The sequence below is a fragment of the Stegodyphus dumicola genome, chromosome 6, assembly GCF_044657685.1.
Source record: "Stegodyphus dumicola isolate Sdum_Otavi_A_Nest chromosome 6, ASM4465768v1".
Lineage (NCBI taxonomy): Eukaryota > Metazoa > Arthropoda > Arachnida > Araneae > Eresidae > Stegodyphus > Stegodyphus dumicola.
The window spans coordinates 117,943,878-117,968,095 of NC_140773.1; the positions used below are offsets into that span (position 1 = coordinate 117,943,878).

Genomic DNA, 24,218 nt, shown 5'->3' on the forward strand with positions numbered 1-24,218 from the left:
AGCTGTTTTAAAAAATGAAGTGGAGATAATAAAGCATAGAGTTTCTCTTATTGAAACTGTAAAATAATGTTCAAGTCATGTTTGTTCCAATCTCAGTTTTATACCTTCCTCATGTCGTAGATCGAAATAAGCAATTTATTTAAAACCTACTTTTCTATGTTAGTTAACAGAATGTTTAATATAGCAGTTAGATACGTCTAAGATGACTACAAAGTAAAATTAATAAACGAAATACTTTTTTCTAAAATATAATAACAAAATATCACAAATAAATTTAACAAAATTTACAAATATTCCATTTCAAAATTTAGGCGTTCGTATCATAATATAGATTGTATATTTACATTTTCATCTGAATACACGATATTTTTAAGTATACACTTTGTACCACAGTGTTACTTACTTTTTTGTTAATCTTTTACAATTAAATTTATAAAGTTATTTTCTCCTTCTTTCCATATGCCTTTGGTGTAACCAGAAGCACACTCGATGCTTATTCGAAAAGTCTGGAGTTCAAATCCCGGCGACGGCATTGCACATTTTCCCATCTGATCTAAGTGGCTCCATAACTAAAAAGGTGGTGGTTGATAATTCGCCGCCGCCAGGACTTAGCGGCTAACACCTAATCCACAGTCGTCTTTTAAAAGAGGGGTATATAAGGTATTGTATCCTTTCTTTCTACATGCCTTCGTAGTATAAGTGGTGTAGTATGCCACATAGTATGACTTCGTAGTATAACTCGACGTGCATTCGGGAGGTCTGGAGTTCGAATCACGGCCAGGGTACTGTACATTTGTGACGTTCCAGTATCGATATAATCTAATGACAAGTTAATTTAATTTATTTTACTCGACTATGTGCTGTGTAACTAAACTTTGCTGAAGGTTATTTATTAAAAATTGATTAAGATACCTGCCTATATTTTTGGAAACCTGAAAAAAATCGGTTAAAAAATAATCGAATGTGAACGTATTCCTGTAATAGTTTTGCTATCCCAAGCATTAAAATTTAAATGAAATATTTTAACATGTTTCATGTATAAAAACAAACTATTTTTGGCAATAAACAGAAAGTTATCTTTACCACAGGAATAAATGTTAAAAGGTTTGAGGAAAGGAGATGTAATTTAAAAGATACTTAGAAGTGAACGCTACCACAGAGCACAATTCCTAGAATGATAAACACATCAGTATGTTACAATAAATGCTATAGCCTGGTGTAAAATTATAAAAGAAGAAAAAAGACAAGGTATAAGATGACAGAAGATAAATTTGTAGAGTCATTAGGTTAATTGGAAGCAGAAAAGATGAAAAATATGTAACCGCCTTCGCCGGGAATCGAACCACGAACCTCTGGAATACCGGCCCAGCATGCTACCGTTACACCACGAAGTCACGCTAGGTAAGTGGGAGATTATAATTATAAATTATAAATTAACACTGAAATGGAGATGGAAAAATTTACCACGTACTTATTAACTATTTCTAGTTAAAATTTGTTAAATATGCTGCAGTTTATCAGTATTTCTATTCTATTGTATCATTTCAAAAGCTGGAAATATGCCTGAATATAATTTTGTTTTGAGTACCGTTATTTTGTAGCAGTGCATTATTTTATTGTCTGCTTTTTAACATAATTGATCAACATTATAATATTCTTTCATCAGTATAAAGGATAAACATTTAGTAAGCTTTATACCCCTTACAACATTTCTCTCTATCCAGCAGAACTATCGATAACGGATTTAGAATGATTTACCATTTTAATAAGACAAAAGTTTACGAAGTATGCATTCCTCTTAATGAATTATAGTGCTCTGCATTTAGTCATTCATCAGCAGCCATTTTTTTTTCATTTTCCTATTTTATTTCTTTTAATTATGACTTGTCTCATTATTTTTATGAATGGCTTACTTGGAATAAAAAACATAACTAAAATTTTTGGAATAGCAGTTTTAATGAAAAACCTCACTTCTATGAAGTAGAGAAGTCTGAAAAATGAAAGATATGCCTTTCACTTCAGTTTTTATGTACATTTAATGTGTTTTATAGTATTAGCAATAAATAAATATATTACTTGCATTTAATCGATTTCTCAGTAGGTAAGTACACTAAGAGTCACAGCTTACTTACGTCATACTTACGTGAATTGCCGTAGATTATATTTTAGTAGAAGCGCTTTCATCGACTGAACAATATCACTTTCTTCAGCTGCAACCAAATGAAAGTTGATTACGTAAGCAAAAGGAAATATCTAAGAGTAAGTAACTCACTTTTGCCTTTTTCTACTATGCTCTAAGCAAAATAAGTGCCAACAACAAAATTCTCTGAAATTTTAATCTGTTTTATGTCTACGGTATTTTATTTAATTTAGTTGTAGCTAAAGAAGACACCAATTTCTGAATAAAGTGCAGCTCAATAAAATCTCTGTCAATTGGGATTTTTTTTTTTTTTTTTTTTTTCATTTAGTTATACTTGGCATGTTTTTCCTTCATGTTTCCCAGCTAAGTATATGCTTCCCCAAACGCAAGAAGCGTTAGTAACACTTGAGAGTCAATACAGAAGGTATAGAATTTATAATGTCTAAAATTTATTGATATTGCTTGTTACTTACTGTTTCAGTTACTTATTGTTGCTTCATTTTTGATTACTGACATAACACAGAAACAAACATTACCTAAGTCGGTGCATATTCCATCTACCATTTCGAGTTTGCAACCTTATGCATGTGCGCAAGTGTAACATATCCGCATTAGTAAAAAGCTGAGAGTCAGACAGATGGTATATTATGAATCAATGGCCGCAGTTTGCAATTGATTACATTGCAATCTACAGGTGACTTTATTCGATCCTTCGTATCACAGTCGTTCAACGGATGTTACGGTGGAGCAAGGAAGATGGCCAGATCTGTGATCGGGAGAGATGGCAGATGCAAACTGGTTCCAACAGGAAGATGCAATGACGAGCACAAGTACGGAGCTCCTACACTATTTCTCAGGGAAAACTGAGTTCTGCGTTGCGGTTTAAAAGTCTTCGTTCAAAACGTGGTATCACAATAGGTCAGTGTACGTTATCGCAGGCAAGTCCACACGAGTACGCTTGAAACGTAGCTGACGAACGCGCTTTTACGTTACCAGCATAAAAGCGTCCAAACGAGTACGCTTGCGAAAAATGCGTTTAACCAATAGAATTATTTTGCGCAAAAATCACGTGACGCTGTAATATAGCGTCAACAGAGCTATAACTTATTACTTCGCTGTGCTTCTGTATGTTTGCGGCAAGTTCCGAAAGATTTATTTAGAGTGACCTGTTCTTCAAAGAGGGTTTTTTTTTTTTTTTTTTTTTTTTTTTTTTACTGCCTTGTTTGCGAAATGAATAAATATCCAGAATTATTAAATTCTTACTATTAGCTCACACTCTTCCTATATCTTGTTCAAATTTTCAGTACATAAAATGCTTTTTATTCATCCATTCAAGTTCAAATACAATTTGTTAAACTTGTAGTGAATTTGTTAAACTTGTAGTGAATCACACTTGATACTAATACAGCTTTTTCACATATTAAAATCATTTAAATTTTTAATTTAAAAAATTCTGTTTGTATTTTTATTTATTTATTTATTTGTATTTTTTTAATTTTTCTTTGTGGACCTAAGTAGGAATTGACTTTTTTTTTTTTTTTTTTTTTTTTTTTTGTATATTATTTGTTTTTTAATTACTTCAGGATGAGTATCGACCAGTTTGACAGACTTGCAGATTTTATATTGTATGAAAATTAGGATTTAATTAGGATCCTGCATTGCGTTAACCAGTGCCCAGAGATAGGAAGAGGAAAGTTAGGGAACATTTCCAAGATTCAGCGACATCTGTAGTGTTGTATTACTGCAGTACGGACCTATGTTTACCCTGCTACTTTAGAAAAACATAAAGTAAATACAATTCGCCTACATCTTCTTGTTATTTTATAAGGTATTTCTCCCACCATCTTGGCATGCCTTCGTGGTGTGGTGGTCTGCACGCTGGGCGCGTACTCCAGAGTTCCGCGGTTCGATTCCCGGAGAAGGTTTTGCTAATTTTTCAATTCTCCTGCTTCCAAAAATATACCTAATGTCTCTACAATTTATAGTTGGTCGATACAATTTGTGCCACTATATATACATCATAAATTATGTTAATTATTGTGATACATGATTGATAGGATTATAAAACAATTTTACAGTAAAAGATATTGTTTTGAAATGAGATAAGCCAATATGTCCTCATTTTCGCTTAAATTAGTTAGTATTCAACAGTTTTAAAAAATGAAGTAAAATAATATGAACATCTATCTATCATAGTTGTCTTAATTAATTTTCCTAACAACAATATTTTGTATCTCCTAATTGACAACTTTCTTTGATACATTATTTTAACTGTTGTGCAAACTTGAAATTTTAGGTTAAGGTATTGTAACTCAGCATACTGATTGAAAGACGCGAGAAGATTTGCATTTATTATATGTACTGTAGAATAACAAAGCTATGATTTTTGTAAGTTATAGAAACTGCTAAAATAAAATAAATGTAAATCTCTAGTTTAAACTATTACCGTTATTTTAATATTTTTTCCTCTTAGAAGAAACGATTAAGAAACTTTGGAGGTGTTGATATGAAGTTTTTTATATAACTCTTTCTCTCTCTTTTTATATGTACTTTTTTATATAAATTTATATATATATATATATTGGTCTAAAAGGCGTTATGGAGCTACTAATGCAAGAAAACTTCGGAAGAAATAGAAGAAAAGAAAGAAGAAAGGAAAAAAAAAAAAAAAAAAACAGACTCTCATTGCGATAACGTTCCTTTGACAGGCATAAGTAAATCTACTTTTATTCCAAATAAAATGATTGATGCTGCAAAATTCCTTTCAAAGATACAAAATTTAGATTTATAATTTAGATGCTTTGGCTTTGGAATGATGAAGAATGATGTTAAAATGCATCTGACAAATTCAATTTGTTTCTATTTTTCTTTTGTTGTTGTTCAGAGATATATGTTTACATTGTTTACATCAAGGGATTAAAAAAAAAATAAAAAACGAAAATAAATAAAAATAAAAAACGAAAATAAATAAAAATAAAAAAATAAATAAATAAAACAGAGAATGCAATTTTTTTTTAAATTTCTTTGCAGAAGAATTAATAAAAAGTTTCGTTAAGCGTTTGTCCATTTACGAGAAGGTTCTATATTTAGCAATTATCTATTATTTTGAGTAAAACGCCTGCATCAAAAATAAGGCAGACTGAAAGGCTTTTGTGCTTGGGATTAGACTTTATGTGTTTGCTTAGCACGGTATAAGGCATGTAACTAAGATAAATATTTATGTGATCAAATACCAAATGCCTCAGGTTTATTAAAATATTGTCTAAATCCGCTTCTTCATTATCCATAATCGAAATTTTCAGGTATTAAAAATTGAAGAAATAAAGGTACTTGGATAGTCTTCGATGCACTGATAACCCGATAACCTCTCTATTATTATCCCGAAGATTATTGGAACTATCGGTAATCTCGGTAACCCGATAATCTCCGATACATTGATAGTTTCTTAACACATTTTATGTATCAAAAGATTTCAGTTTAACTGTTTTTAAACTATTCGTTTAATTATTTTTATCAATATATAGAGACATTAGGATTTTTTCGAAGCCAGAGAGATGAAAAATATGCAACCACCTCCGCCGGGAATCGAACCACGGACCTCTGGAATACCGGCTCAGTGTGCTGACCATTAAACCACGAAGGCACCACGAAGGACGCTAGGAAATTGGAAGAAATACCTTATATACTCCCCTTTCTAAAGGATGACTAGGGTTTTAGGGGACCTAGTCGCCAAATCCTGGGTGTCGAGAATCATCATCCACAACCCTTTCAGTTTTGGCGCCACTAGTAGAGTCATTAGGTTAATTGGAAGCAGACAAGATGAAAAATATGCAACCCCCTTCGCCGGGAATCGAACGACGGACCTCTGGAATACCGGCTCAGTGTGCTGACCATTACACCACGAAGGTACCACGAAGGACGCTAGGAAAGTGGGAGAAATACCTTATAAATATTTGGAAATTATAATAATGGAAATATAAATAATGGAAAAATCGCGTCAAATAGTTCATATTTTTCGCCGTTTGTCTCTGCTTCTAATATCAAATATGCTAAATAAAAATTCAAGTGAACCTTTGAACCAGTTTCCAGTTATCCTAATATTTTTGATGAGTTTGATAGCATCACATTTTCACCATATGTTTTTCTTCATATACAGGTGCAACTGCGTGAGAAATGGAACACTCATAGTCTTTTTTTTTTAAACATACCGCGTACGGACAAAGAAAGGATTGCTCATGACCCATTCCTTGGCACGCAAAATAATGATCGAAACATTACTACTTCGTACTGACTTTTAATAACAGTTTAAATTAAACTGTCAATTTTTTGAAAAGTTTAAATTAAAATTTTTAATGATAATCGGAAGAACAGATACATTTTCCGATGACATCGTTCCTCTTTTGCTGCAGAACGCTTTGGTACCGTTAAGTGCATGTTAGTGATCATTTCATAGCATATTAATTTAAAACTCTTAAATTAATAGTGTAATAGGAGAATAACCAAAGAGCTCACAATTAATAAATTTTATTCTAAAAGATTTAATGTTTATTAATCGAGTTAAGTGTAATTTGAATTATGTAATTTTTATCCAAATCATTGGCCTGCAAAGAGAAATGAAAGAAGAATTAAGAAGAAATTAAATCATTATTAATACTTAATGGAAAAGTCCTTCTTACTAGTAAGGACTCATCAGTGGTCCAGTAGATCACTGACAGTTCGTTCTGTATTTGACGTCTAGCAAATGAAATGATTTTCTCGGTGTGTAAAGAGAATATGAATTAATATCCTTAGGATATTCTCCATGATGTTATCCTTCACCCTAAGGCTAATCGCTTTCCATTCTCTGCACCATAATAAGTTAACGTACCAACTTTCCTATTTTTTGTGGGTCATTTGTCTGTAAATTAATAGTAAGAAATTCGCCCTGGTAATTTTTGTGTTGTTGGGACTAATCTCGCTTGTCTAAAATCAAAACAAACTCACGTAATTCATCGTGACAAGGAGGCAAGATTCGCCTGTCATAAACAAGAGCTTTGGGAACCATACAGGTGAGCGTACGAATTTGCTCTTCCACCCTTAATTCTGAAGGAGAGCACCAAGAGGGGACGGGCAGAAGGTCTCCTATCCTCATACCACCAAGCTCTAGAGAGAACTTTCGGCTTTCCGCATATTTTGAGTGCTGTCATGCTGCACAGGCACTATACATTTAGAAACAATCTACCTTCTCCGAGATTCGAATCCGGGTCCTTCGGTACGGCAGTCAGAGTTATTAAACACTATGCTGTATGAGCGGTTATTTTTAATGACTTATGTATATGATATAAGGGTGATTTAATGACTTATGTATATGATATAAGGGGTATAAGGGGGTGGATAATAGAGATGAGAAATGCACTAGATGTTATAGAATTCTCATATATACGAGTACAATTCCAACATTCTACGGCTGATCATTTTTTAGTTATGCAAGATACATATATACGTACATACGCACGAGCAGACGACACGAAAAAAAATATTGAATCCATTTAAACCCATTTTAAAATCCGTTTTGGAAGAAGGAGTCTTTTATTCTCTGCGTGCGTACATACATCAGGCCAAAAAATCGTTCGGGAAAAAATTTGGGAACGGCCAAAATGGATATTTCCGCTTACATATGATGTCGGAAATTTTTCGCGATTTCAGTACTTAGAACAAGGAAGTGAAAATGTGTTATATTTTTGTTTACTTTATAATGAGCAGTAATTATAATTGCTGTAATATTTGCTTTTGAATTATTGATACAGTCTAAAATTTTATGAAGAATTTTTAATTTAAATATAGTAATTCCTGTTCATCACTAAAAATATTTCGAACACAGTTTTCGCAGTAAAACGCCTCACGATTACATTTGCACCATTATGTTCAACCGTTGCTTGTACATTTTCCTTCTTTATAGTTTAGCCATATTTCCTTCTAACCTGCTGAACATTAAAACTGCTTTCATTCATAGAGAATTACTTAATGCCAAACTTCTTTAGGAGGATTAATGATTTTTTTCTTTCAAATTCTAATATCTTCTTTCTATTAGCTTTACAAATGAATGGTTATCATCTTGCTACTGGAGCACAATATTCATTTTTTAAAATTTCTGATTGCTCAGAATAAGTTTCTTTTGTATTAGCAACCCTAAAATTTTCAATATTCTGTAAGAAAAGCTCACAAAATGATTTCTTTTTCAGAAAGACTCCCTTTTCCATCTTGTTTAACTTCGATCCTTTTTCGGAACAATAATTCTTTTCTACAACTCCCGTTTTATTAAGCTTATTTATACAATATACTGAGAAGTAGCATGACTTTTACGCAGAGATTTCCTTCTTGAACTAATTTAGATTACGATTTTTGACATCAGATACGTTTCACATACTTTGGTACTCACTTTCATAAAAAACAAGGAAACGGCTGGGGCGAACACAAAAAATAAGTAAAATAGGCTTTGGATTATGCAAGTATATGTTATAACGGAACAATTGCATAGGAGAAGATTCGAATAATTTTCAAGTGCATAAATACTTTTCTCCTTTAAAATTTCAAGCTATTTTGTGTCTTAACAATTATTTTTACATTGCGTTATCATATTTACACAAATTATTTGTAATTTCAAGCATCTGGTTTTTACTACTATTTTTATATACAATACAGCGCTTTAAAATCTAATTAGTTTAAAGTAAATTTGGCTTGACAATTTTCGACATAGTTTATAAATACGTTTTCTCATATTGTTGTAAATTTTACATATTTTCAGTTGCATATTTACATTGAAAGTTACGTTTTTACTTCCTTGTACGAAGTAAAAAGGAAGTATTGTAATCGCTAAAAGTTTCAGGCAGCATATTTCAACGAAAATATCCATTTTGACCGCTATCGAATGCAATTTAACGATGTTTTTGCGTCATATCTGTACGTAAGGACAGACTAAAATACTCTTTCCTTCAGAAAAATTATAAAACTGCTTTAAAATTAATTCTGAAGAGAATTTTTCGTGGCGTCTATACGAACGTATGTACGTATCTAGCATAACTCAAAAACGAGTAGCCTCGGAAAGTTGAAATTTTGTATATAGGACTGCTATAACATGTAGATGTGCACCTCGTATTTTGGTTGCAATCGGCCGCACCAAACGTATATAAATATATTTATATATATATCCACTCTGTCACCCGTCTCACTGATCTCAGTTTCTTTACTCTTATATATTTGTAAATTGTACATTTTTTGCTTTAAAAGTGATTGAATTATGTTGTTCTTATCGTCTGATTAAGGTTTTTATACGTTTAGTAAATCTGTATGCAATATGTTTAGAATTATTAACAATTTTAAAGTTGTTTAAGTGCCTCTAAGCCTACTAATTTTTATGATGGCGGCCATTGCTTGTTTACATTTGAAACAGCAGGATAGTGGATTTGTTGCCAATCTAGAGAAACTTAGCTTCGCAACAACACATATAACGCCTTCATTTATTATTGCGAATTAAATCATGCTTAATCCTTTCTGGAATTTTTTCGAGGAAATAAGTATTTAAGATTTACTTCGTAAATTTTAATACAGATATTTTGAGTTTTTATGTATTTTTGCCTTTTCGCGAAGTAAGAACTGAATTAATTGAATGAGAAATGCTCAATCGTCTGTGAAAAACTGTTTCTTTTTTGTTTTGTTTGCTTATTTCTTTTATACATCGTTCTAGCTTTATTATAGTATTTGAATAGAACACGTGGCAATGATTAGATAATTCTTTAAATGATATAAATTTTGTGCATTCTGAGGTTACAATAGGAACGAAATATAATACTGGTAAGTGAACCTATCGCCATAGTGTCGCTCGGGTAAACAAATAGAGTGAATTTTAAAGAATGCATTTATTCTATTATGGTTTACGCGCTGTCGGCGAAAATTTAATTCAATCCAATTAGTTTAAATGAAATGCAAGAAAAAATGCGTATAATTTAATATTCCGCACAAGGAAGTCATGTGGTGTACACATCATATTTTTTCATTATTATTGCATACTAATATATGAAAAAAATTGTAATTTTTTATACGTTGCTTTTATTTCAAATATTTACATTCTGAAAACACTCCCTCAGTTTTTCAACACTGGGATATCAGTTTCTTAAACTTTACTCTGATTCAGAAGGGATGCACTTATTTCTACGCACACAAAGAGAATGGTATTAAATTAAAATTTACTGCTAAATTTTTATAAATGAAGCAAAAATGTATTTTAAGTTTTTAATTCTTAAGGGTGTCACATGTTTATAAATATTACTGCTTTTGAAGGCTCCAGATAACATTTTAATTTCATTTAAAACTACTAAAATGTCTAAAGTTTAATGAGACAGGGACGACTTTCAGATCTAATTTACATATGAGCCTGTATACCAAGAACATACTCCTGGTATGCATGTTCATACAGAATGGCACACCTGCGTCAAATCTAAAATCCTCTTTTATAAACCAGCTATATTTATTTGCCAATGTGATTCGATCCATTTCGCTTGTAAAGCAGATTGTTGCTTTTATCATTTTATATTGAATCTGCTCTATTTTCTACATTTAATCCATCGTCAGAATATGTGCTATGACATGAAGCGTGGATTCTTTGTATCGCGCAAGAATGATTTCAGTATGAGACATCGTTATACATTAAGATGATTTCCAGAAATGTTTTTTATTCTAGCTTAATTTTTCAAACATAAAATTTCCATCAAGTCCATGCCTCTTTCGTTTGAAACTATTGTGTACTGATAATCAAAATATGTGTACTTCGCTTTCGATCTCTTCATTTATTATTCTATATTTTTGGCTTGGCAATTTCTACAATTTTTGACATTTTGAAAGTTCAGAAAGCTGACAATTAGCGCATTCTCTCTAAATCTGTATATAGTTATAAGTTTTACGTCCTATTTATATCCCAACTATTTTTTTAAATTTTATATATACTGGATGAGCAGAATCATGTATATTTTGTTCCAGAAACACTGACAGCATAAAGTAGGAAGGCATTCTTTATTAGGTTAACTTATAAATACAAACTAAAAAAACTTTTTGAATAGGTGGAAATAGATTATCTTTTATGTATTGAACGTATGGTAACTAAATTTGGTATTTTAAATTTTTGTTCAGTAATTTAAAAGAATTAATTTAATTACAGAAGAAAATCAACCCCAGTTTTACCCATTAAGTTTCATTTTCCTGCATTTAAGATTCAAACTAAAATGAAGTACGGAAAGTAGACATTTTTACTCATTTAAATATGATTATAAAAGTTCAGAAAGGATTAAAATTAAACCCATCAACTGTTTCTGCTTTAAAATGCTTTCTTTCAACACAGTCTACTGACATTGACTTGGTAATAAAACTGGTGGTTCCGGAAACCATCCTTTCTCAAATTTGTTTCTCATTAAAAAAAAAAAAATTCGGCAAAAATATTTTATGAAATTGTCCTTTCTAAATTTCTACTTAACAAGTCCTCCCTCCAAAAGACTGTTTCATGAAATACGAATGAAAACATCAAATATGCAGAAATTGACTTATCATTGAAATTTTAAAATAATTTTCGAATGCTTAAGAACTACAGAAAAGTTTTCATCTATTTTACTGAAAGAATTGGGAATAATAAAAAGATTTTTTTCAGTACATAATCATTCTAGCTTTATTAACGTAATTATGTAGTATTTATTTTTTATAAGTTTAATTTAAAATCTGGTTGTATAGTTATGTTTTATTTCTTAATTGTATCATTAAAATGAGAACTTTGACAGTCATTTTTTGTAATACACATAATAGCGTGGGATTAATTTAGCATGCGAAGTATTAAAAATAATCCCTACGAATACAGAAAATACGGTCTTCTATTAGTATAGTATCACAGATTTGCAGTATATTCATGAATAAAACTTTTTTTTTCTTATGATCTTTACCTTCCCGCGACCAGTTAAATAGCTACTTTTTAAGGTGCTGCCATTCAGCGTGGCTTAAGATACTGAATTTATGTTTCAAATAATACCACTATTCGCTTAACAAATTGAACATTTTAAAGAGATAAAGCAATCCTTAATAATCTGCTGTGCCATTACTAACTGTGTGTCCGTGGGTTATCAATGTAAAAACCCCCGTAGGTCGCAGGTGACAATTACACTGTCAGACAATCTGAAAAGTAAGGAGTATGGCTTGTAAGGATTAAAAATATTGCCGGTGACCTACGGGGTTCATTGCGACTATCAACTTACGAAATACTGATTACCTAGGATTTAATTAATTTTCGTAAAATGTCTGTAACTGATGAAATTTTAGAAACTTTTAAATTATAATATATTCAATTAATAATATTTGCGCCAATATTCAAATTAACAAAGGTATTTTCTATGCCATATACTGAGTGATTCATATAGAATCAGTTAGATCTATTTATAATTAAATAAAGCCTTATACCTCTCCTATGTTTGCTTTATTCATAATATTATAATATTAGTAATGCATATGTAATTTTAACTGTATTTGCATAAAAGAACTTGTATTACAGAAAAAGGATTTGAGTCTCTTTTTTTACAAAAATTATACTTTGTAGTATTTTGCAAATAGCAGGGATTGAATTTCTCTGCTATTTATTCAGAAGAGGGAAAATAAACTGGCATTTACACATAATATCAATGTATACCAAACATAATATTTTACTATTTGTAAGAATAGTGCATTAAAATGTAAGAGTTATAAATCAAGTATTAATGAAAAATAGCATCCCTGATGTAGCTAATATTAATAACATTCAGCTTGTTAATCATTAATAAATAGTCTAGCTGACATGATATTTAAAAGTCTTTATCATTAAACGATATAAACAGAAGTTGCATAAATTTAGTAATTACACCTAAAAGAGCTAATTACAATCTTAATTTTTACAGTCGCGCTTCGATTGAAAAGAGCAATTTCATTAACATTTACCTCTTCATGAACAGCCTTCGCGACCAATTAGCGAAAGCTTTGATTCAACTTCCTCAAGATGTTCCTTTTCCTTTTGTACTCACTAAACTCAAAATAATTCAAAAGCAAACCTTTTAACAATAGAGCATAATGCGATGATGGCAGGTTAGAAGAAATGCGCTCTTCTATTAATAAAAGCGTGTGGGATTATATTTTCTGGAGGATTTCTTGAAAGATAGCAATTTGGAAGGCGAAGGAAGATTACCAAAAGTTACATTTTTCGGTAGGCCTAAAGAAAGCCTTTAGGGAATGAATCCTTTCAAGGCTTAATGACTTGACTGAAAAATGTCTCATTTGTCGATGCAAAGGCCTTTTCTCTTTTGGTCTCACTCTTTGGCGTAGTTTATGCGTCCGGTGAATAAAGATTTTTTTTTCCTTTTTTTCGAAATTAATTAACACAGACTAAGAATTAAAGCAAAGCTGTGACCTTTAAACAGAACTTTTGTCTCTGGTAAAGCATCCATATGGCATTTAATTAGGATATTGTATTCTCTACTTGTATGTATAAATTATGTTAATTAAAGCAGGTACTGTAATTAAGTATGCTACAGGTAAAATATTATGAATAAGGCAAATGAATGTCTGTAAGAGGGAGACAATGGACTATGAAAGATAAAATTTTAAAAGTATTGTAAATTTAATATGATATATGATACATGTCGCTATGTTTGATTTTTCTGCGAAAAACTATAATTTCTGAGATAAATGCATTATTGCATCCATCATAAAGGTTTCTGTCATCGATTTTTATTTTTGTCAAATTATTTTTATCAATTTTATTTCCTTCGCTGTTAATTCCTCCGAAATAAGTTCACTCATCCCTTTTCCGTCTGTTTGTGATGTGACTGACATATATATAGGTTTTCTCTCTTCAAGCATAGTGCTTCCTTTTTGATTGAAGTGTTCTAAAGTTTCAGAAAATGGTACTAGAAGGCAAACGCTTTGCGATGTTCATTCGCGTTGTTTACAGTGTCTGTAGGATTTATATGAAAATTATTTCTCTAAGGCGAAGCAAAATATTTGAAATTTTCAAATAATATTCCTTAAACATGGTTTATTTCTAGATCTGGAGTTTCTGTCCTGATTTGTAGCACGAACGGAATGAGCAGATGATATATGTTTAAAATATACACACATTTTAAGCAATCCTTTTAATTTTTGCTTTGGCCTAAATTTGCCTTTTCTAAAGCTTTTACGAATAGTCAAGGGGTATGAGAGGGTGATAATTCACACTGGATACACCACTGCTATAACTGCACTAAGAGCGTATTAAACCTATATATATGGCCTTGCCTCTAACCGGCAAGGCCGCATATATACGGCCTGGAATATTTTTTGTGCTATCTATAAGAACGTAAATATACATGCGTATTAAAATATGTCAAAGAAATTAAGCCAATATATTAAAAGTACAGAAATCCAGGTATAAAATACCAGGAGAAGTTTTACATTAAAATCAAGAAAATAATGTTTTCTCGTAGTAGTTTTGGGAAATTTGTTCTTTCTTAGCGAAACCCTTCGCCGCTCAGAGGATTAAGGGGGTGTGGGGTGATGGAGTTTAATGAACTTCTTTCATTTCAGCACAGCGATACAAAACTTGTATCCAAATAAAAAATATGTAATGGATTTATTTCCTTGTTTCAGTAAAAAATTAAAAGAAGATAAATTGCGCAAAATTACATTCATTTATAAAAAATTAGGTAAATGAAAAAATATTCTTTTTAACTTACACTGAACCCGAAGATTGACTTCATCGCTTATACTTTCTCCTTCCAGATTTGAAGCAAGACATCTGTAGGGGCCTCGGTGGCTTCGCCGGACGTTCTGAAGGAGTAATGTGTAATTTCTCAGAATCACGCCATTTGATGGATCATGCATTAACAGCTTGTTCTTGAATCTCCAGCGAACATCCGTAACTGGAGGATTTGCCATGATATTGCAATCGAAATACACATCGCTCCCTTCGCGTATTAGCTCATGCTGCTGGCTTACTCCGAAAGACACCGTTAAGATTGGGGAATCTGTAAAGGAGAACATAATCATTATTAAATTTTCAAAGATAATTATGATGATAATAACCATGGAATTGACTGGAAGAAGCCGCCAAAATAACGCATCCACTGATGCTTAAAGAATATCTTTACGTTTTACATTTGTTGAAGACATATCAACTAAACGAGTCTTAAGATCACGTTGCTAGAATTTTTAAGGTAATATTGGCAAACATATTTTTAACCAGCATCTGTTATTTTAAAATTATTTTCTGCTTGTCATTTTCTGCTGTATAGTTACAACTCCTCAACCGCAACCATGTGTGTAAACACGCATGCGCATTCGCGCCGATTTTTTTCTCAAAATAGGGTGGATGGGAAGTAATCATGTAGTAGGGAACTTTCCCGTTGTTATAGTATTTTCTCTAGATTTTCCACGGCGTTCAAAGAGCACAGTCATAAGAAGACAAATTACTTTTAAGTAATCTAAGCTGTCATACTGCTCATCATTTATAATTAACTGTTTTATTACATTGTGTTGAATTTTATGCATTTATTTATTTATATTCATAAAAATAAGAGTGTTTTCCAATTTTTTTATATATATATTATTTTATAATAGAACATAATAAGTAAATTTTATTGTATTATATTTATTCAATTATTACATTCAATTGGATGATTTTTCGTCATTATATAATTATTACAATGAATTCTGATAACGTAATTATTATTAAAATTAATTATAATACTTATACGACAAGAAATAACTATTAAAATTATATTATAATTGATAATTATTCTGTCTTCCTTATCTTTGAGATAAAATATAGTTCTGAAAAGTTTCTGGTTCTTTTCGTGGACTGTTTGAAGAGAATGCTATTTACATTCTCAATTTCCATATCACAAAATGTAATGACATTATAACCAAGCACCACTGTAAAACGCCTTACTTTCACGAACTGTACTTATTTTAATAATAAAAAGAAACTATCACTTACACTTGCATAAGAGGCCACAGTATTAGCAAACGTCACGTTTGCAAAATCAACTACGACCTACGTAAATTCCGCTCAAATGCAGTGAAAACCTATTCATCGGTTTCTTTTTTTTCCCTTCAAAAAGAATACTTCCGCTATACTATATAAGTTCAGGATTTTTAGTGACCTCATCTTTCAAAGTGAGTATTGAAATATGCATTGTTACAAAATTCATTTATTATGGAAAAGATCAACATTCTTGGTTTCTGGGCTGCAAACTCCCTGTGTACTGAGGATTTCAGTCAAATATGAACCGTAGCCGAGAAAGACAACTGATGACAGGATCACCCGATGTCATGCGGACTTTCCCCCTTTCGGTCGAATAAATTTCCTTTTCTTGGCAAAGAAAGAACCTTCACATGACTTCTCATCTCACGGCATGTAATTAACGCCTATTTTGGACGATTCTATGTGTTTTGGCAGAATGCCAGCCAAGGTTGCTCTTGAAACCATCGAACTATATCAGCTGCAGCACTTACATCATATTCTAAACAATCCCTGGAAGATTTTAAAATAAAACTTGGTTTGAGCTTTGTTTAGATTATCGTCCTTTGTTGCAAAATACGACCCTTTAATTTTGATTCCCACCTTGAGGATAAAGAAAATGGACGAAAAAAGAAATAAGAGAGTGCCGAAAATTTCGTTTTTGTCGAAATCGTTTGCTTTTTCAAGAAACAATGGCCATGCGCCTTATTCGCAGTGAAGATATCAGTTTTAAGAAAGGAAACTTACTGCAAGTGCTCTCCCGTAACGACCTCAGAACATCACACTAAAACGTCTGATTAGTCATCTGACCAAAAGGGTATTATTCCCTTTGAACAATACATTCCTAATTAAAATTAATTAACACTCTCTTTATTATTTACTGTATTCTCGTGCTTAGTTGGGTTTTGATCCTTAACTATAATGTCTGTTACTTAGAGCCATAAATATGGACAGCTATCGATGGATTTTCTTAAAACAGGGATTCTGTAGATGACATTTAGGCCGAACTGAAATGGGAGCTAAGTGTTCAGTTAAATGATTTACACACTATATTCAAGTCATAAGTCAAGAGTTGGGTTCGGTGCTCGATAATTTTAATCATGTTTCACAGTGGGTCTATTTGAAAAGACTGGAGTACAAATTTAGCTTAGGTACATTTACAAACTCCGATTACTCTCGTACACTTTGAACAATGTACTAATTATTCTCGAAGCTTACAAACCGAGTTTCCAAAGTAACACACAATAATTACATGTCAGAAAGTAAGCAATGCTAACAATGATTTAGCCGTTGTTCTGTGTTTCGTAAATTCATTTTGAGCTAGTGATTAACTGAAAAAATATTTAAAAGTTTTGAATAACTAATTTAAAATGTAAAGAATTTGATTTTTATTCAGAAAGTAATTAAAAATTCATATTACAAACCATAGTCCCAATTTGGAAGAGATTAAACAATGCGTATATGAATAATGTATTTTGTAAATGAAAGCAAAGCCTGACATTTAATGAAATGAAGGATTATGAATAAAGGTGTTAGTTAGAAACAGCGAATAGTAAATGCACTTAATTATTTAACTCACTTGTAAGAAATTTGAGTAGTTATGCATATTAACGTATTTTCTCTAATATGTTTTTTTTTCCAGTGGCGGACGTCAGCCTTTTATAGGTGTTGGTTACTGTTAAGGCCGGAAGTGGAAGCCTCTTTAGTATGGAAACACCTGATGGGCCACTTTTGTCTCCTATGAACGGACAGACAAATTACATACATGCCTTCTCTGGAATTGGAATCCAGGATTTTTCTGCGGCAGTCAGAGTCATTAACTTCTTTCCCGTCTGGGTGGCACTTTTCTCTAATATGAAAATCGATGTTTTGATGTATCAAACTTTAAATCCTAAATGATTCCATTAATTTACCATAATTAAAAGTATTTAATATGATATACGAATATAGTGCAAAGTAGTAGGAAAATACATCGTTATCGAAGAAACTGAACAATGACAGTTGAGAGATTCTAATACCAAGCTGAACAAAACTTTAAGTGAAAATATCAAAAGAAATCAAAGTGAGCTTTGATTAAATACATTTTTTCCCTTTCAAAATTATCGGGTTTCAAAGAAGCACTCTATTTTTATATAAAATAATCTGCGATGGAAAACCAACCTTTATAAACCAAATAACCTTTATTTTCCTAGACGATTATTTTAACTGCAGCTGCATTTTGGCCGCCATGATAATGTTACTCTTTGAAAAATTTGATATTGCATTACTGTTTCTCCAGTGTTTTCTATCTGATTTATTTGCAGTGTGTTGATATTTCGCATATATTCTCGTTTCACGAAACAACAGTATGATTTATTGTGATACCCACTTTATAAATCTGATAAATGACACGCTACCAAAGAAGTAGGGATCAGTTTTCTCGAACTGCGATCTCTGTATTTGTGAGATACAGCTTCATAAAAAATTGCTGCTTTCAAAGAGAGGAGAGATATTTGGGACTCATAGTTTTGAATAACTTTTATTACTTTATGAAAAGACGGGCCATTTGATGCAATTCTGCAAAATGCCTGCTACAATCTGAAAGAAAACCTGGACCAACACTTTCTTTAAAAGCAATAATTTGAATTCTAGAAAGGCAAAAATTCAGAGTTGTGCAGAGTCTTGAATATATTTATGAATTTCTAAATTAAGGCTTCAAATGCATGATGTTTCTTACATTCGGGAGTGTAGGAATTGGAAATCGTATTTACTGAAAATTCTCAATTTTTTTAAATCATCTATTTTATTATTTTTATTATTAATTTTTCAGGCAACAAATTTTAATTACCATTAATAATTGCTAAACAATATATAATCAGATTTGTATAAGTTAATATTATACTTAGTTTGCAGTATCTATTAAGTTTTTCTGAAGCAGAAAATTCAAAAAAATCAAAATCATTTATACTCTCCCTGAGATTCGAATCACAGATCTTCCAGCTCCAAGCAGAATGTTTTAACAGCTTATACCAATAACAAATACTAACTACTATACCGATTAGAGTAGCTGATGGTTTGTATGATGCCCCGACTAAAACATACGATGAATCATAACATATGCACCGCTTAGATTTATCGAACTTGTTATAGTGCTTCTTCAATTTCACCGTTCAGGTGTGGGGAGAGAGATAGTACAGTTATTGCATTCTGCCGTGCATGCTGTCGCAGTGAAGGGGTTAGAGCGTCCAGCTAGCACTCTGTGAGTCGAATCTTAAAGATCGCACAGTTCCAATTTTATGCCTTCTTCAAAAACAACTTAACTCTACAATCTGCTCCTTAATTTTTATCCAATAGTTTATGTACTTAATTTTCAGGCACCAAAAACATAATCACAAAAATAAACATTTTATTTGAATGCATATTCCGAATAGTATAAATTTGAAATATCTAGAAAAACTCTCATTATTTTTAATTTTGTAATTTGACAGTCAATTAGAATTACAGAAGTTTCAGCAACTCGCTATCTTTTTTGTTCAAATGTATTTCTTGGAAATTTGCATTTCACGTGCACTTGGTAAGAGCTGAGAGAGACGTCTTTAATTATAAATTTAAAAATCTACAGCCACACTAGCCGAACCTGGCAGCCAGTCAAAAACCTGAAACATATTGCGGTTTCCTACATTAGTGTATGAGGTGTGAGGCGGCATTTAAAGGCGGTTGTCTGCTCCAGTGCATCACGGTCTCATTGGCGTTGCTTAAACATGTTCATGATGCAGTGCATATAGTTCCAGAGCTATAAAGTCTCGATGCCTGGGCCTATTAGCGCTACTAGACCGTTCTGTTATCAAGTATTGTTCTCCGGATCGTTTTGCCAAGACTCAGAGGCAGCGCCGTAGTCATCTTTTTCTCTTAATTGCCATAATACAGAAAATTGTACCTAGTTCGAAAGCTTAAGCTGTGCTTTTCTATACCTGAGTGTATCAATAAAGAGATATCCTTTTTATGCGCTAAATAGTCATTTTTGCTACATTTCACATTCGGTTGCTAAGGCAATTATATTTTGCATTTTAATTTCTAGCTTAATGCTTTTTTTGTAAGATTATTAAGTGAGAATTCTAAACTAATAAAACTTCATGGGAACATTATTAACATATTTTTGGCGCTTGAAAACGAATAAATTAGTGGGAAAATTTTTTCGGTATATTAGTAGTCACAAAATTATAAAAAAGAATATTTCATACTAGTAAATCACAAAATTGAATTATCTAATCGAATTTAAGGGAAAAAGTCAGCTTCGAATTATTCTAAAAAATGTATTATCACGCCTCTCAAGGCAAGTCGGAAATGATATCCAATACCCGAAATTTTAAAATCAAATATGTCACTCAAATGTTTGAGGTACGAGAGTCAAACTTTTGTATTGAATTTTTTTTTTTATAACGAGCATAAAACTTCTGTAAACTTAAATACGAGAACTGTACTTAAATTTACAGAAGTTTTATTGTCTTTGTAAACCGCATAAACTGTTAGACCGTAGGACTGTATAAACTGTTAGATTTCGTAATTTTATAAATCTGAGTTTTATAAATTGAAAAATGTAAAACATTTTGTAAACGAAATTATATGTTTTTGACACACGGTTGAGAAAATAAAGGGTGAGTAAGAATTTTTGAGAACATGACATATACTGTATTTTACTATCGTATTTCCTCACCCTTTTTTTTTTTACTAATTTTACCGTTTGGAAAATCGGAGGGGAAAATACACAGTGTATTCGCTTTCTAAAGAGGTTGCTTGAATCAAAAACATAGCACATTAAAAAGCATACTAAAAGACAGTCTGATATTTTTACTTTATTAATATGAAATGTCTCATCAATTTCAATAATATTATTTTTACTTACATAAAATAATTTCTTATTTGTGCATACTTTTCCATTGTTATCATAAATCAGAAATTTCTAAAACATCTGCTGAAAACACAAGGAAAAACGTATGCAATGGAGTAAATATGCAATTAGATATGGCATTTCTTTCTTTCTCCCTCGATCTGCATATATATGTATATATAGATAGATAGATAGTTGGACAGATAGATAAGTAGATAGATAGTTATATACATAGATTGATTGATAGATAAGTAGATAGAAAAATATAATTTTCTCAAAATATATCTTATCAGTTAGATCTAGATCTTAATTTATTTCATGTTTCTCCTTTTCATGCATACTGAAGGAAAGGTTAAATGAAAAAAGAGTGGATGAACTTGCTATAATATTATTACAGAAAACGTCACACTGAAAGCAATATATCCAATTCTGAAGAAATGTTTTTCGTTATTTAAAATTCATTCTGTGTTACACGAAGAGTCAGCATAATGTAATGTTATAACAATAGAATTATTCTAAAAAACAATAACAAATAACGTAAATTAACTAATTTCTTACAACTTATTATAAAAATACGTATTCAAAATATAAAATGAATGTTAATGTATATGACAATCTTAGTTAAGCAATGCTTGAATAAAAAATATGCTTCTGCTGTGACAGTTCCGAAGGCCCAAAATTTATGGCGAATAATTTAAATACCTAAATTTTAAGACAGAAAATGTTAAAATATTAAACGGCGAACGACAATTATTTTGCAAGTTTACATTGAACAATATCATTTCGGTTAGAAATCGATTTGAATCCATGAAAAAAATTAAATTTCTTTTTCTTTGTTTACATTGGGATCTCGAAGATTTTAAATTATTTACATGTACTAGTTATTTTTTCTGCGAAGTAATATGCTTTATAAAACAATTGTTTCAAAACCAAATGTTTATTTTAACGTATAATGTTTTTAACACATTCACCAAATAACGGATTTATTTTTCTGCTTGAAATTTATAAATCGTTCATATTAAAAATATGAAAGTGCAAATATTTTCTAAAATAAAGGAAGGAGTTTATCATGAACACAAATTTTGCTCTTATTTTTTACGTTAAATCACACAAAATGAATAAAGAAAAGAAATTATTAAGGATCTTCATTTAATTGAGATTTTTAATTTTTAGGGAAACACAGTAAATCTTTGGAAAATTCGAAATTTTCAATAAATCACACAGAATATTGAAGAGAGAATTTTAAAATTATAAATTATTTTCTTGAAGTGGAATTTTTAAACTACTTGAATTTTTTCTCCGGGGGGAAGGGGAAGATCTTTCAGATTAAACTTACTAAAATTTGACTGCAATTAATATTCTCTTTTATTTTTTAATTAAATACGATGTAAAAACTTATAATTGTAAAAACTTATAATTTACAACTTAAAATTCTATAGGTAGGCTATTCAAACGGCTATATATATATATATATATATATATATAGCCGTTTGAATAGCCGTTTGAATATATATATATATATACGAGGGCCATCCAGGAAGTAGATTACGTTTCCGTCTGTGTCCGCTAGGGGCGGGGCTAGCGCGGCCATCTTGGGGTCAGAGGCAGCTCAGTCTGCATCTAGCCGTGCTAGTGAGAGGATCGTGCTGTGCTCCGTTCAGATACTGTGACGGTTTGAAATGTCTGCGTTAATTGAAAATCCCGCGAGCTGCGAGGTGCGCTCAGTAATAAGGTTTCTGACTGCAAAAAACAGTAAACCGATAGAAATCTATCGGCAGCTTCGTGAAGTGTATGGGGACAACATTATCACTGAAGGTGGAGTGCGTCAGTGGGTCATAAGATTTCAAAATGGCCGAACCAATGTTCACGACGAAGATCGAAGTGGGAGACCCAGCATAGTGACCGCCGAACTTCTCGAAAAAGTCGATGATAAAGTCCGTGAAAATCGAAATTTCACAATAACGGAACTTTCTTTGAGATTTCCACAAATTTCGCGAAGTTTGTTGCACGAAATCATCAGCGAAAAGCTTGGTTACCACAAGTTTTGTGCAAGATGGAAGGCAAGAAGAGGTAACGAAGTGGTTGAAGGCGCAGGCGGCCGAATTTTTCGACGAAGGAATTTCCAAGCTCGTACATCGCTACGATATATGCCTTAATTTGTATGGTGACTATGTAGAAAAGTAGTATTTGAGTGTGGCTTTCATCTGTATATAATAAAATTTGTTTCCTATACTTTGTTTATTTTTTTATTCCAAAACGTAATCTACTTTCTGGATAGCCCTCGTATATATATAAATTATAATAATGAATAAACATTAGATACCTAAAAATCCAACTTTGGCATAGATATTAAATAAATCCTGTCATACACGATGGCGATCAGCCAGTTTCCTCTTTTCAAGAAAAAAGAAAGTGTTGGAAAGTGAAAGGAACGACAACTTTTCCATAAAGAAACAATGGGCGAAACAAAGACAAAGCGAAGATACTACCATATGTCTAAGGAAATAATAATAACATGAAAGACTAAGATATAAAGCGTTAGGAATAATATAAAAAAATATGAGTTGGAATTAATATAAAAAAATTATGAGGAAAGCTGCAAGGAAATCCAGTTCACTAAGAAAGAAACTTTATGGATAACTTTAATACAATTAAAATAGAAATTGTGGTTAAGTAACTCAGTATAATTAGCTATCCCAGATTTACCTGCTCTTCTTTTTTTAACATAAAACTCGTATTCATTAAACCAAAATTTTAACACTACTTTAGTTCGACCGACGTATTACAAGTTATGCTGACAGGATATGTTACACACTTCCCAAAAATAAAATCAAAGATGGCTTCTTTAAGAAATGAGTAAAGAATTTTACTGGCATATGAGGAAATGGCATGTATGCGAACTTCAGGAGAATTTGGGCGAGATAGAAGCACAAATGTAATAACGACAAGATTATTATGGTTGTTTCGAATAGAGGAATGTCTTTGGTAGCACGACAGAAAATGTTAAGGGCCTACCTATCATGCCTGCTAAATATTATCACTCAATAGTAACATTAGATGAGAGAAAATCATCTATCAGTAGTAACATGTTTCAAATAAATGAGTTCATAAAAAAGCAAAAGTTCTGAAAAATAGCCTTAGGGAGCAGAAATTAAAAAAAAAAAAAAATTGTTATC

At 31.5% G+C, this 24,218-nt stretch overlaps 1 protein-coding gene across 1 annotated transcript in view; it reads right to left on the bottom strand.

Annotated features, from left to right (window-relative positions):
• The window catches only part of LOC118190823 (synaptogenesis protein syg-2-like), a 431,621-nt gene that overhangs the window by 227,250 nt on the left and 180,153 nt on the right, over window positions 1–24,218 (bottom strand). Inside the window, exon 8 of the mRNA XM_085819684.1 lies at window positions 14,890–15,180. Within this exon, the coding sequence (XP_085675810.1) occupies window positions 14,890–15,180 (291 nt within the window). The remainder of the gene's footprint in view (window positions 1–14,889; window positions 15,181–24,218) is intronic.